This window comes from Diplotaxodon limnothrissa, linkage group LG15 (genome assembly GCF_057381915.1).
Source record: "Diplotaxodon limnothrissa isolate DT_005_m linkage group LG15, D_limnothrissa_male_GT1.1, whole genome shotgun sequence".
Lineage (NCBI taxonomy): Eukaryota > Metazoa > Chordata > Actinopteri > Cichliformes > Cichlidae > Diplotaxodon > Diplotaxodon limnothrissa.
In genome coordinates, this window is record NC_140610.1 from 7379268 (window position 1) to 7393500 (window position 14233).

The window sequence follows — 14233 nt, forward strand, 5'->3', positions numbered from 1 at the left end:
AAAAGGATGCAGGCGTTAGGAGGGTAGGGAGGTGAGGGGGGGTGCTTACATGTCTCCTTTCTGTTAGGAGAATTGAAGAAGTGAAATACAAAGGATGGGGCAGCTGATGTTAGTTGTTTTGCAGCTGAGACATGTAATGAGAGTTTCACATGAAAAGACGAGTGCAGTGCACGAACAGATGGTCTGAATTTGAATATTCCTTTCATTGGTTCCTATATGAACCCAGGTTAGAGCAATAAACCCCGACAACTGTTTTTTTAAGTGACTGACAGTTAAACTATAGAAATTCTTTACTTCATTTCTCAGATTTTCTCCACTGGATACTCCTTTCTGTGACTTCTCTTGCTTGTGTGAGTGCGTGTGTGTGTGTGTGTCTCTGTCTGTGTGTCTGTGTGTGTGTGTCTGTGTCTCTGTGTGTGTGTGTCTGTGTGTGTCCCAGCTGGAGTGAAGACTGTTTATATTATTGGTGATGAAAGAGGGGCCCCAAGAGGCCTCTATAATAGGCTGGGAGGCCTCTGACTTTTTATAATGGTCTGTATGGTTGTGTGTGCCTGCTTGTGAGAGAGACACAATTGTACCACTATATAATTGTCAATGGGAGGACACACTTTTACATAATACAGATACACAAAGAAAGAGAGAGAGAGAGTCTATCCAAACATAAAGGCACTCACACAGAGAAGCACAGTCTCTCTCTCTCTCTATCTCACTCACACACACACACACACACACACACACACACACACACACACACACACACACACACACACACACACACACATTGTTGAGCCATCTGAGCCCAGTGTGTCCAATAACAGCAGGTGCTGTCAAGTGCAAGCACAGCAGACCTGCCCTGACACAGAAACCCACACATGGATGGATGCACATATGTCAGCACGCCGCACACTCATTCATACACCTTCCTTTTCCGTGTAGCTCTCACATTCAGTAACTCATTTTTAAAACGACGGTCTGATTGGTGAAGTTTATGCACTGTTACGGTTGTAGTCATGACAGCGTGCCTGGTACTGTTGGGATGTTCCCATCTGTGCAGGACTTCCTCCAGTGCCCATCAGCCCTACTTTATGTTAAATATTGAGCGTAAACTTTGGGATTTTAAAAAAAGTGTATTAAATATGATTTTATTTATATAGAGATATAAAATAACAATGACCAGTGACCAGCCTTCTGCTACAGTTTTACAAATATAGAATCAGCTTGAAAGAGTCAAAAGAACTTTGATGCTTTAATGTTTAGTTGAAATTTGATTACTTGTGTTTACCAATTAGGTTAGTCCTCACGCCTAGAGACAAGTTGGCGACCACCTGGTGACCAATGAGGTTGCTAGGAAAAAATGAGGATTTGGTCATTGTTATTGTAAGTTATTGCTTAAAGCTGCGTTTACACAGGCCTATCAGTCAGTAACCCCTGGCAACCACGGAAAACACAACTGGTTGGCGAGCATTTATGGGAGGATGGTGGCAGATGCTAGGTTGATGTTGTACCAAAAAACTCCCCAACTACTTGCTAAATTTGAAAGAAACTGCAAAAAGTTTCTTCAAAGTAAAACTTGCACCTTTTGGAACACAATTGAATCACAACTTTTACTTTCAAGGCAAACATTTTTACGTTTCCCAGTAGTGTTGCTCTTTTTCAGCTTTTCAAAAGTACAAGTGACTGAGATGATCTGAGAATGACCAAAGTATATTTCAAAAGAGGCTTTTGGTGCAGCCAAAAATGTACCACAATGGGTTCATAGCCTCATGCTAGCGCTAGAACATTAACACCGAACAAACAAACAACCATGGTTACACAATCATTTGTATTTTTAATGCTTATATTAAATATTCTGTATCAGATACCTTTCAGCTGCTTTGTTATTCACATGGATTACCACAGACAGCAGGTCTACATGTTTCATTTGGCAGATTTCTTTTTACAGCGCATGCCCTGTTTGATGCAACCCCAAAGAGATTGGTGTCACGTCTGGGGATCTTTCGCTTGCTAGGCAAATGCGTAAACCACTACACTACACCTTTAGTTGATGTACGAACATGTAATATTTTCATAATGGGTTTTTGTCCAAGAACACCCAGGCTTCGCTGCTGGTGTGATCCCAGCTCAACACGGTCTCTAGCTTTGTCTGTAGTGCTGCCGTATGGCTTACCTTTAGGGCACTCTGAACTCAGCCGTCCAGAAATTTGCCTGCATGTGTGTGAGAAGAGATCAGGTGTAAACAAAGTTCATTTTAAACTCAACGACACACCCATAATGATTCGGGACAGTATTTTGCAGGGTTGCAATGCTATCTTGACAAAATCTGTGCAGACAGACCACCTTTGTGTTACCTCCTGCTACAGTATTCATTTAAATGAGAGACACTCACAGACAGGCAGCCTCACAAGCTGAAAACAATACCAGCTACACAGTCATGGCTGGTAATGAAGCCCTTGATTTGATATGTAAGTCGATGATGTGTAATCTCTTCTAGCTGAGAGCGTAGAACAGTAAATATCAGTCTCATTTGCACTAAATGAAGCTAATAATGGCATCCTTAGCTTTCATGTTATATTTTTTTCCTATTTCTTTTTAGTGCACACCTTTTCTTTGTCTCATGCTCTCTCTTTGTTCCCCCCTCACCATCTCCCTGTCCCTGTCTTTGTCTGTGTGCGTTAATATATTTAGCAGTGCCATATCATACGCTGTGCTAACTTCATTAACTATCTCAGCATGAGCCTACAGTGACTGAATGATAATAACCCTCACCCCCCCAGACTCACTGGCTCTACCACACACACACACACACACACACACACACACACACACACACACACACACACACACACACAGCCCTGAGAGCTTAACAGTAATGCATGTATAACTGATTACAGTTTACTTCATTATGACAAAGCATTTTATATTTGTTATTATGATAAATGACCTCTCTAACCCTATCAGACCCATCAGTGAGTTCATCATTAAGAGTCCCAAATAAATCTGTGTAAAGAAGACAGAAAAATCAGCTGATTGAAGAAAGGGGGTGAATTAAAAAAACAAAAAAACAGCCACCGTTAGTTCAAATATTACGTCAGAGTTAGGCTGCGATTCATCTGCAAAATTGTTTTCTGCATTTAACAAAGAACCACAGCAAATCCTTACATTTGAGGGAGTTAGCCATGATTAATGACTAATGATTAATTTTCTGTTGGTCGACCAGTTGTTTGAGGTTTCACAGCATGTCTGCAATAATTAGGAAAAACGGTGCCGATCTCTATGCCAAGCTGTCCTTTTGAAAGCTTTAAACGGGTTTCTCCCAGTGTGGCACAGACGTTCACTTTGGACTCAGAGGTGAACTGATTAGATTTTTGTGGTCAGAGGTCAAAAGACCAAGGTCCCAGTAATCTCATGTCCGTTGCTGTCTCGTGAAAGTGATATTTCAGGAGCAGCTGCAAGGGATTTAATTACATCTGGCACAAATGTTGACTTGGACTCAAGAATGAACGGATCTGAACGTGGCAGTCAAGGGGCAAGCTCACTGTGGGCTTATGAAACATGTTTTTGGAAGTTTTTCAAGGATAATGACACAATTTTCTCTCAAATGTCCAGACGGGTGAAAACACTAAGTCGGATCATTTAGATCCAGAAGGGCATCATCTTCAATGTGACATCATAACATTGTGTAAAAACACTTATTCTGCAACACCATTACTTAGGAACAAAGGTCATGACCATATGGTCAGAAGACTGATTGATGAAACTACAAACTGTGGTGATTAATAGGTCCTGCTGGGGTTCAAGATGCTTGTAAAGCATCTGTGTTTTAGAATTTGTGGCTTTCTGTGGGTGAAGGATCACTAGTGTCGTGTCTACAGTGCATTTCCCAAACATAAATACACTTAATACCTTTTTTTTATTGAAAAGCCATCGTGGTTGGTAGAGGTGTACCATACTGCAAAGCTGTAACTAGAGTTTTATGTCATTTCTGTCACTGTTGGTAGTTTTACCTTTAACAGTCAAATGTTTTACAGAAAACATGCCTTTGTTTTCTTGCGTCTAATCTCACTCCTTTGCTTCTTTTTTCTATCAGGTCAGTGTGCTGGAGCGCCAGGTGATAGATTTCCTGGGATACCAGTGGGCTCCCATCCTGACCAACTTCCTGCACATCATTGTTGTCATCCTGGGCCTTTTTGGCACCATTCAGTTCAGGCCGAGATATGTCACTGGGGTGAGTTTTGCACTCAAAACAAGCATTTTACGTATACTCTGCTCTCTCTCTTTTTAAAGCTTTATAACTTATATAAGTAGTATGTTTGATGTTTTCACAACCTTTCATTAAAAAAAAGTTCAGGACAGTGAAAACTTCATTCATACCTGGAGGATGCACTATGAAATCCACTTGAATGGATAACAGAGAAAATTTAAACAGTTTGCATTAATAATTAATAAAAACGCATCTGCTGGTGGATGCAAGATTGATGGAAGACCATGTACTGTATTTATTTTATATACCGATGAGCCACTACATTAAAATTGACAGTTTGAGTGAATAACTCTGATTATCTCATCACAATGTAAAGTGTTGCTGGGAAATCTGGTTCCAGGCATTCATGTTCATGTTATTTTGACACGTGCATTTCGCACATTTACTATAGAATTGCTGAAGAAAAAAAGAATCAAGGTGCTGCAGTGCCCTAGTACGAGTTAACCTGATTGAAATGCTGTGGCAGAAATTTAAGCGAGGAGTGCATAGACGAATGCTCGCAAACCTCAAGGCACTCGAGCAATGTTGTAAAGAAGAGTGGTCCAAAATTTCCCTCACAACAGTGTGAGAGACTGATGAAGTCATACATAAAACAATTACTTCAACTTATTGCTGCTAAAGGTGCTTCTACAAGCTAGAATTATGGAGTGTAATTAGTTTTTCACAGGACTGCACAGTGAACACTTTGTTTTCCATGTGACTGTACCGCCGTGTTGCAGACGTGTTTTTAAGGGATTTAAAATACAATTTGATTATTAAAGAGTTTGAATAATGGTTTTAAACAGACATTAAATACATAAAATCTATTTGTATGGACCAATTTTAACCTCATTTTTCTGGCTTTCAGACTACTCCTGGGTTTTCTCCTGTTTAATTGAATAGCAAATCAAAAACCTGGAACATTGCTAGCAAAACTTTTTTTTTTAAACAAAGAACCCAAGGACCTAAGGCATTATCAGAGCCTGCACACTCCCAAGATCCCAGTCTAATCAAGCTTCTGTGGGATGTGCAGATAGAAGCCAAATGTAAAGCAGCTCCACCCAGTCTATACCAGAATCCTGGTGCCATCAGACTCCAGAGGTCCCATGTTCACGCTCTAATAGGTTAGAGGTGGTGATGTGGCTGATCGGTATATATATATATATATATATGTATATATATATGTATATATATATATATGTATATATATATGTATATATATATATATATATATATATATGTATATATATATATATGTATATATATATGTATATATATATATATGTATATATATATGTATATATATATATATATGTATATATATATATATATATATATATGTATATATATATATATATATATATATATATATATATATGTGTATATATATATATATATATATATATATATATGTGTATATATATATATATATATATATATATATATATATATATATATATATATATATATATATATATATATATATATATATATATATATATATATATGTGTGTGTGTGTGTGTGTGTGTGTGTGTGTAAAAAGATGGTGTGAACAGAGTGGGAGTAGGAAGAACTTTTGAGGAGGAATTAGCAGATTAGTGCAAAGCTCCCCTTCACATTGCCACATTGTATTAATCCAATCAGAAGACCTTCAAGTAGACACACAAGGTTTAGTAAGAAGATTCAGTTAATGAAAGAGACTGAAAGTTGTATCAAAGCTTGTAAAATCATTCTCGCTTTCTTATAACTTGCACAAACATATACACACAACACCCCTATCCATTTTCTCTTCCTGTCTGGTTTGATTCAGGTGATCTGTTGTACTATTTGCCGTTGTTTCTGTTTCTTTGCATCTCAACGACATCAAAAGTGAAGCCGCCCTCTGTCTTTCTCTCCGTCTCACCCAGTCCCAATGCAAGACACGAAGATGCATTTTAAATTCTCTAACAAAGGCTTGTCAAGTCTTGTCGGCATCTCACTTTCCTCTCTGCGTATCTCTCTGCCTGTTTCTCCGCAGTATGCAGCCTGGCTCGTAGTCTGGATGACCTGGAACGTTTTCATCATCTGTTTTTACCTGGAGGTTGGAGACCTGTCCAGAGTAAGAACATTTTTCTTTGTCAAGTCTTAATGTGCCAGCGTTAACACAAAAAAAGGCCCAAACTAGCAATGCATTGATTCTCTAAACAAGTTCAAGTTGCCTGCAAGTTTAATACATATTGTGTTATACACACAGGTTAGACACAGTGACTTGAGCCACACTGTTCATTTGGGTAACGTGTTCTCAAACTTGTTTACTTGTTCACAAAGTTTGAACGCAGTCCCATGAAAATGTATTAAGCCAAAATCCCTCAACCTGAAGGAGAAAGGGTTGACCTTTCTCCTTCAGGTTAACTGAAATTCAGCACTGTACTGCTGTCCCGGGTCTCAGCAGAGACGATCACCACCAGGACCTCGGTCAAACTTCCGCCTCTGATGAAGCACCTCTCAACCATCACGTAGAGGGGAGGGAGCACCATTGCAAAATATGGATATAAATCTGATAACACACATTCAAGTGGTGTAGGGAACTTAATTATTATTATTATTTATTTTATTTTATTTTTTGCATTTAGATATGGCTTTGTTTACTCCCAGCATGCTATATGAGTCACACAAATATTAAGAAAAGAATTAACTCACTAAATAAGCTGATTATTTGTGAGGGTTTAATCAACTTTAAAACCGTCTGCCATTACATGTACGTTGGTTCCCCTTGTGTCACCAAGCTAGTTGTAATTCTTCTGGGGATGTCCTGCAGTCTCTGGCACCCTTTGGGTCTTGTGAAATATGGATTTTGGCCTCTGCGGATCGGGCTTGTTCCAGTGCATTTTGTAGATGCTTGGTTGACTGATTGATCGATTGGGGTCTGGCAAGGCTGGATGGTTTGTTATGTTTCTTGAGCTGTTGCTGAGCTTTTTCTGTGGCCAGGATATATCGTCCCGCTAGGGGAAGGCAGCGGCCATTGGGGAGCACTGCTATATGGAGTGTTGGGGTACTTTGAGTGCAACAGTGGTGAGATTGGTGGTATGTGCCAAAGCAAAATGTGCATGAATGTCAAGACCAAAGATTTCTTAGTGGAACATTGCATTGTAGTGAAATTATTTCCTTTCAGCCGTCATTGGTTTGATTTTAAAATCACTATGTCTCTATTATCCACTAATAAATATTAGAGATGACTGGAGGGTTTTCAAATTCTTTTTGATGTGTTTTTCAAAAGTTAGCCTTATCTAAACTCCAAATTTGTTGATTTAAATGTATTTTATCAGATTCGATGATTTATTAAGGCTAATCAGTGCTTCCATAAACAGAAGAAATCAGTTGATGTGAGTGCTGATTATTGCTGATTACACACTCGGGTGTGTGGCTGTTGAAAAAAAAAAATTGCCTCACTTCTCTGTAATTTACTTATTTTATTGGACAGTTTCACAACATGCTTGCTATCAGTTTAATATCTGACACAGGACTGCGGTTACAGCCGCCTCATACCATCTGTCTTAATCTGTTCTAATCTACATCTTATTGGTTTTTCCATCAGTCATCCATCAATCAATTAATGATATTTGGGAGTACAATTTCTTTTATATCTGGTACTTGTTGCATATACTCATACCGTTTCTGCTCTTCCCACACAAGCACACAGTCTACACTCTCAGCCTTTTTCACAAATTTTTACACATTTCAATTTTGAGTTGAAAGTTGTCTAAAATCCGCCTTCTGTTCAGAAATCCAAATAGCAGGGCGATAAATTTTATTCACCGCATTCGACAGTGGGTCAGTGGCTGATTGGTATATACCTCTCAATATCCCCATGGCCTAGTTGTAACAGAAACCACTGAAACTGAGAGAACAGGGGACTACTGTTTGGGTTTCGTTTTTATCACACGGGAAAAACGAGCAAGTCTGTCATTTTAAACGGATAGAGTGGAAGGTAGAAACATGCGGAAATGGCACAGCAAAATAAATAGTGTGGATCACTTTTCTTTGGGTTAAAATTATTAGTCTGTGTTCTGTAAGATAAAGTCATTTAAAAGGCTTCAGCTCTCCTGACCAAAATCAACACATCTGGTTTCTAATGAGGGCAAAGCAGCCAGTTAATTAGCAATACCGTCATCAATTACCCGCTGACCAATCGTACAGAAGCACACACAAACCAGATGCTAAACAGCTTTGCTTTTATGACCAGAACAGTTTGCACGTGCCTCAAGGACACATCCTCCTTGACCCAGTTACCGCAGCAGAGAAAACCACAAAGTCCCGCTTCTCCTCCGATCGGCTCCACCAGCTGTTATACAGTGTGAGATATAAATCCATCACCAACCGTTCTGAGGCTTAATTACTGACCTGAGGGCTATTATTATTCTGGTCCACATGTAAAACAAGTACAAGTCTGATATTGTTTCCACAGGTGTACACATCCAGTTTAAAACATAAGAAAACTGATTTCTGTACCCCCGCATTGTGAGTGGTAGTCAACGCCAGAATAACAACAAATTTGGCAACAGGCCTCAAAATTTTTTACAAAATTAAGATCTTAGAACAGCTTTAAACACTGGAAGTGATTTGCAGCGATGTGGTGAACAGTGGGAGGTAAATTATGCTCAGTGACTTGAAGTGAGCAGGTCCCAACATAAACTTCTCTCAACTTCCAGCAACCACTGAATCCCCAAAGCTATTTAACTTGGATACTTCCATCTATACTGATTTATATTGGTATGGTTCTGTTTTGGACCCTCTCATCCCTTCTGCATTAACTGTAAATCTGTACAAATATATTGTATGTTAAAAATATTTTTCAGATTCATCTATCTTTAATGCAGGCGTGCTGCATTTTGCTTTTTAAGATTAAGCTTGATTTTTAAAGATTTTCAGATGCAAATAAACAGATCTGACCAATCAGATCACTGCATTTGGCAACAAGTGCGCTCTTATCTCAAAACACTCATCGGTACTGAATATACAAATAGTAATATAATACTGTTTTACTTCAGACACAGCTAGACGCAGGTAAGGGTCAGTCAGCTTTGAAATTATTTCTCTGCCTCCTCAGAGGTGGTCCCAACTCCGCCAAAGAGCTTAAACTACCCTGAAATATGTACAAAAGCAGCTCCGATATAACTTCAACTCCTGGACCAAACCATGAAATTCTCCCTGCTTCTTACCTCTCGGGAGGATTAGATGAACCCAGAATCTCAGTTTTTCTTTCTGTTGTTTAGAAACATCAGAACCAGCTCGTCTTGTTTCTGATGCTGGTTTGATAGCTTGGTGCTGAGTTTTGGTGTGTATATACATTACAGCAGCAGTCCCCAACCTACGGGTGACTCACGGGCCGGTACTGGGCCACGAGAGTTGAGGCTTGGGTGTAAAATTTATGGTTTTCAGGGTCTTTACCAGTTTTTATCCTTTTTTTAAAACATCGTTTTTATCGTTAACTCGGTTTCCCTGGGTCTTTATGAATAAATTTTCTGTTTTTTGGTATTGTACTGGTTTAACTGGCAAAAAAGGTTGGGGACCGCTGCATTAAAGGAGAAGTTCTCATCCTAAAAACTCAGAAATTCATGCTTTGTGTAAATGGCCTCAGAGCAGACAATGCACCTCCCTGCCTTTATATATATAGAGGCTGGAGATGAAGGTGGGTTGCAAAGTGGATTGCAGGTGTGTAGAATAACCAGTTCCACATGTAGAGGAGTCCCAGCTGACCTTTTAGCTGGTCAGCTGTGGGCTTCCTGGTCTATAACACTCTCCGGTTTAATCACCCTGAGGGAAACTAGATGTTAGCGCCAGATTTAATTGGATCCCAACCAGCAGCTGATAAAAGTTGATATATCAATATCATGACAGCCCAGCGAAAACAGACTTCAAGCTCGGATTTGAATACGAGTGTATCAATAATACATGGTTTGTACAGTATATTTACCAGAGAGTGAGATGAGTATCATCGTGACATGTTCTTTTCCTGCTGCCTCTATTTATGTATCACGCTGCCACTTGTCGGTATTTGATAAGGCTGAGGTTGGCACGCGCTTCAAGAATGCCATGATATAAATGAAATTTCTTTGAAACTCTCTCTCTCATTTGCTTCTCAATGCCACTCTCTCGCTCAGTCTCTCTCTCTCCCTCCTCCTGCGCCTCACTCTCTCTGTCTCCATGTAAGTCATCCCTCCTCTCCCTCTGCTCACCCTATAATCAAGTCTTTTTCAAGTTGCTTTCCAAAGTCCCATGCTCCTCTTCTGTCTCGCACATCTTCATCTCTCGCCTCGTTCTTCATTCCCCCTCCTCCTTCAAATTTCTTTTGTAGAGACACGGGGAAACGTGGCCCTGTTGAGAAGGCACTCCTATTAGTGGACAATACAGGGCAGGGATTTGTGTACAGCCCATTACTTTATACACTCACACCATTACTGCGGGGTCACGGGACAAAACTGATTGTGACACGCTGCATTTTTCTTCATAAAAGCCATCTGGCGTCTCCAAATGAAAGAGGGTGACAGTCCTTTGATTTACGCTATGTTATCACTGACACTTGGATTTGTAATGTAGCTTTGATGTCATTTTTTTCAGCCCAACACTCAGTTTTAACCATTAATAGACTTGATATGCAGATTGTACGTTTATCAGCCTATCAGGGAAATAAGTGTGCGCTTAGGGGTCTGCCTTCATTTTATATATTTTTTCTGCATGATATGTTTTAAACTAGGGGAAATATTGCAGGCAAAGGCATCGAATCTTCTCAATTCCTTCCTGATGACAGATTTCATTTTAACCATGCGGTGCACGGCACACAGGCTGTTTGATGTTCTGCTAACTGCAAATGTTCTTGGTGTTTTGTAGTACAACAGCAGGAAAAGTCAGAAATATTAGGCCTGTAAAGGTATGGCATTTGCCAAATGCCCATGACATTTCTTCTTGATAAGGAAAGTAAACCCCCATGAAAGTGAGTGGAAAAGTAGGAGAGACACCGAGTGGTTGGGGTGGATGGGGGTGGGGTGGGGGTGGATGGGTGGGCGGTGTCCGCGTTTGTCAGCTCAGTTTGACGTCCTAAAACCAGGCAACCAGATGGACAGACGCTGAAAGAACAGGCAGATCATTATCATGACTGAGATTACGGCAAAGTGGGTTTGATGAGACATCATGACACTGAGAGCTAACAGGACATTGTGGGAGCATGGTGCACGTCAGCGATGACTCACTGACATTGTCCCACGCTTACAGACATGCACACACAAACACACAGCAAGCCCGTAAATCAAAGTTAGGGGGAACTCACTTTTTTATTCCTGAATTATTTTGAGCTTGACAGTTTTTATTAACGGTGGGAACAGCAGTTGACAGCTGGCTTATTCTCTTCTTCTGGAGATTTCAACAGTATCACACAGATTTCATCAGCAGATTAAGGTTACCCATATTTAATGGAAATGCAGTTGTATCCAGCGTGTTTGTTTCATTAAAATCAATGCTGTGCCTCGTATAATGCTAGGAATCACTGAGATGTTACTGCTATGCTGGCTTTTTGAAGCCAAGCTTTATGAACTTAAAGAGTGGAGTGCCATGTTATTGGCTAAAGTAACAGACTGATAAAATACTAGTATTTCCCCCAGTAAATCCAAGGTAGACGCTTTTTGGATGGTCTGTTCTGCACAACAAGCCATAACATTAGCCAGCCAATCCATTAAAAATGCTCCAGCAGCACACACACAGTGAAGAGTGGATGAGGCCTAGCAGATGCTGATAGGCTGCCTAACTCAATTATCCAGGTGGATGACCCCACTCAGAGTTGCTGCGGGATGAGAAAATGATTTTTCTTTCTTTTTTTTTTAGTTTTTTTTTTTTTTTTGCGGCCTGTAAATATAATTTTAATGCTGTAAAGTTGGCCATTTTAGAATGGAGTCTATGGGCATTGACTCCCTTTTGGAACCAACCTCAATTGGCACTGAGAGAAACTTCAGTTTGCCTCCTTTGATATGTTAGCTTTATTTTTCAGGCCTATGGGAAGCACTGATACTACATTAAAAAAATTCTCCTTTTTATTTAACTAAACTGAACATCCTCTAAGTCTTCTCATTTATGTTGACCAAAGCTGACCTTCCTTGATCTTTCATGAATCTAGAGACAGCAACGGTTGCATTATTTTCTGCAAATAAGTAAATACTTCTGCCTACTCCTTTTCAAACAAATAATGGAATCATATTTTGTAATGATTGTGAAGGCACATGTTTGAAATAAAAATGAACTGAACTGAACTGAACTGAACTGAATTTTGTCTATAAAATACCAAGAAAAATTACATATCACATGACTCTACAGGTATCTGTTTCAGTGTGTGAGCAATCAAGCCAATGATGGTCTTTATCCATTCTGACCAATAGTAGCAAGTACCATTTAATACAATCTAATATTAGATTGTACCAGGACCAGGTGGGGTATGTTTTCCGATTCTTTGAGTAAATTTCAAAAGGTTGTCTTTGCCACACTAACAAAACGCTAGGACGATGTCATTAACAGGGGTGATGCTACTGTGCTCTTCTTTCTGTGATAGAGTTTGGCTTTTTTACCAGCCCTAACCGTTTAGCCATAAACATAGCCAAGCAGTGAATATTAGCCAATCAGATGCAAAGTAGTGGGATATTCACACAGTACATCTTAACCTGTAGCCTTAGACTAATTGGGGACATGCCCAGATTTTTTAGGGTTAGGGTTAAACAATATTATTCTTTTTAAAATATTGGTGTAAAGCGATTCTTAAAATGTAGAATGAATTATTTGTTACTGGACTTAGGAATTAGATCAAATTATAATGGCAGAGCAGCCATTATAATTTGGCACCGGTCACAGAAGGAAGCTGCTTTCAGAACTTGAGATTTTGCATTGTGTAAAATAATGCCTGACTGTTTGCCTGCATCAGGATTGTTTGTTGCAGGCAAACAGTGCAAATGTGTTGAGGTTTCACAGGCAAGTGAGTACTAACCACATGACATTAACTTGTCCGCCATGTTGGACATGTGACAATCATGGTGACAACGTAGGATCAAGTGAATAAGGCACTACTCATTCAGAGACTGGTCTGTAGCCATCTGGCAACCATTGGATGTAATAGGAAAAATGAGTATTCCCCAACTGGATGCTAGTGTATGGTGGAGGTGAATGGCAGTTGTAGGGAGATGACTGCTAAAGTTTGAGTCACACAGGCCTACAGACCAGGCGGTAATCCCGTGACAACCATCTGTGGCTAGGAAAAAATATGTATTCTCCAAATAAGTGGCAAAAACCACAAATGCTATCTCTGAGTTGTACTGAAACTTTGAAGAGTGCAACACAAAATGGGCATAGAGACCATTCACCTGCAAGTAAAAGTGGCACCGTTCGAAAACACACTGGGTGCAGCATAAGAGCTGAGGCACAACTTTTACTTCGCCATCTCTAGTTTGCATCGCACTTATTCATCTAGTAGTTAACAAATATTTACTGACAAATACGAAAACCTGCAGTCAACCGTGGTTATCTGCTAGCAACCAGGTTTTTCGGTGCAGCACCATTTTTGCAACCACTTTCACCCAGCAACAGCTAGCAACATCCAGGAAACACAGCAAGCAAGTTGGGGAATATACATTTTCCACTAGCAAACAGTTGTTGTATCACATCCAATATGGCAGACAACTCTTGAGCAATGAGAAACCTAAGTAGACAAACAGATGCATGAACAGCCCGTCACTTTAATCTTCAGTGACTTAATTACTTTTTGCCAGAGTCGGCGTGTTAGGCGTGTAGTGTTAGGCTCTACATGGCACATAAAAAACAGATAAGTAGAATTTTGAGATCCACGTGTCTTTGGTTCTATTAATGCTTGTACTAATGAATGAATATTGAAATAATTTCACTCTAGCCTCTTTTTATGTTAATATTCAACTAGATATTTGGTTATCTAAAATCAGTGTACTGAAATAAATACGAATGTGACA

The 14233-nt window shown here is 39.6% G+C and overlaps 1 protein-coding gene across 1 annotated transcript in view; it reads left to right on the plus strand.

Annotated features, from left to right (window-relative positions):
• The window catches only part of nkain2 (sodium/potassium transporting ATPase interacting 2), a 106684-nt gene that overhangs the window by 54558 nt on the left and 37893 nt on the right, over positions 1 to 14233 (plus strand). Inside the window, exons 2-3 of the mRNA XM_085371856.1 lie at positions 4088 to 4225; positions 6259 to 6339. Of these exons, the coding sequence (XP_085227982.1) occupies positions 4088 to 4225; positions 6259 to 6339 (219 nt within the window). The remainder of the gene's footprint in view (positions 1 to 4087; positions 4226 to 6258; positions 6340 to 14233) is intronic.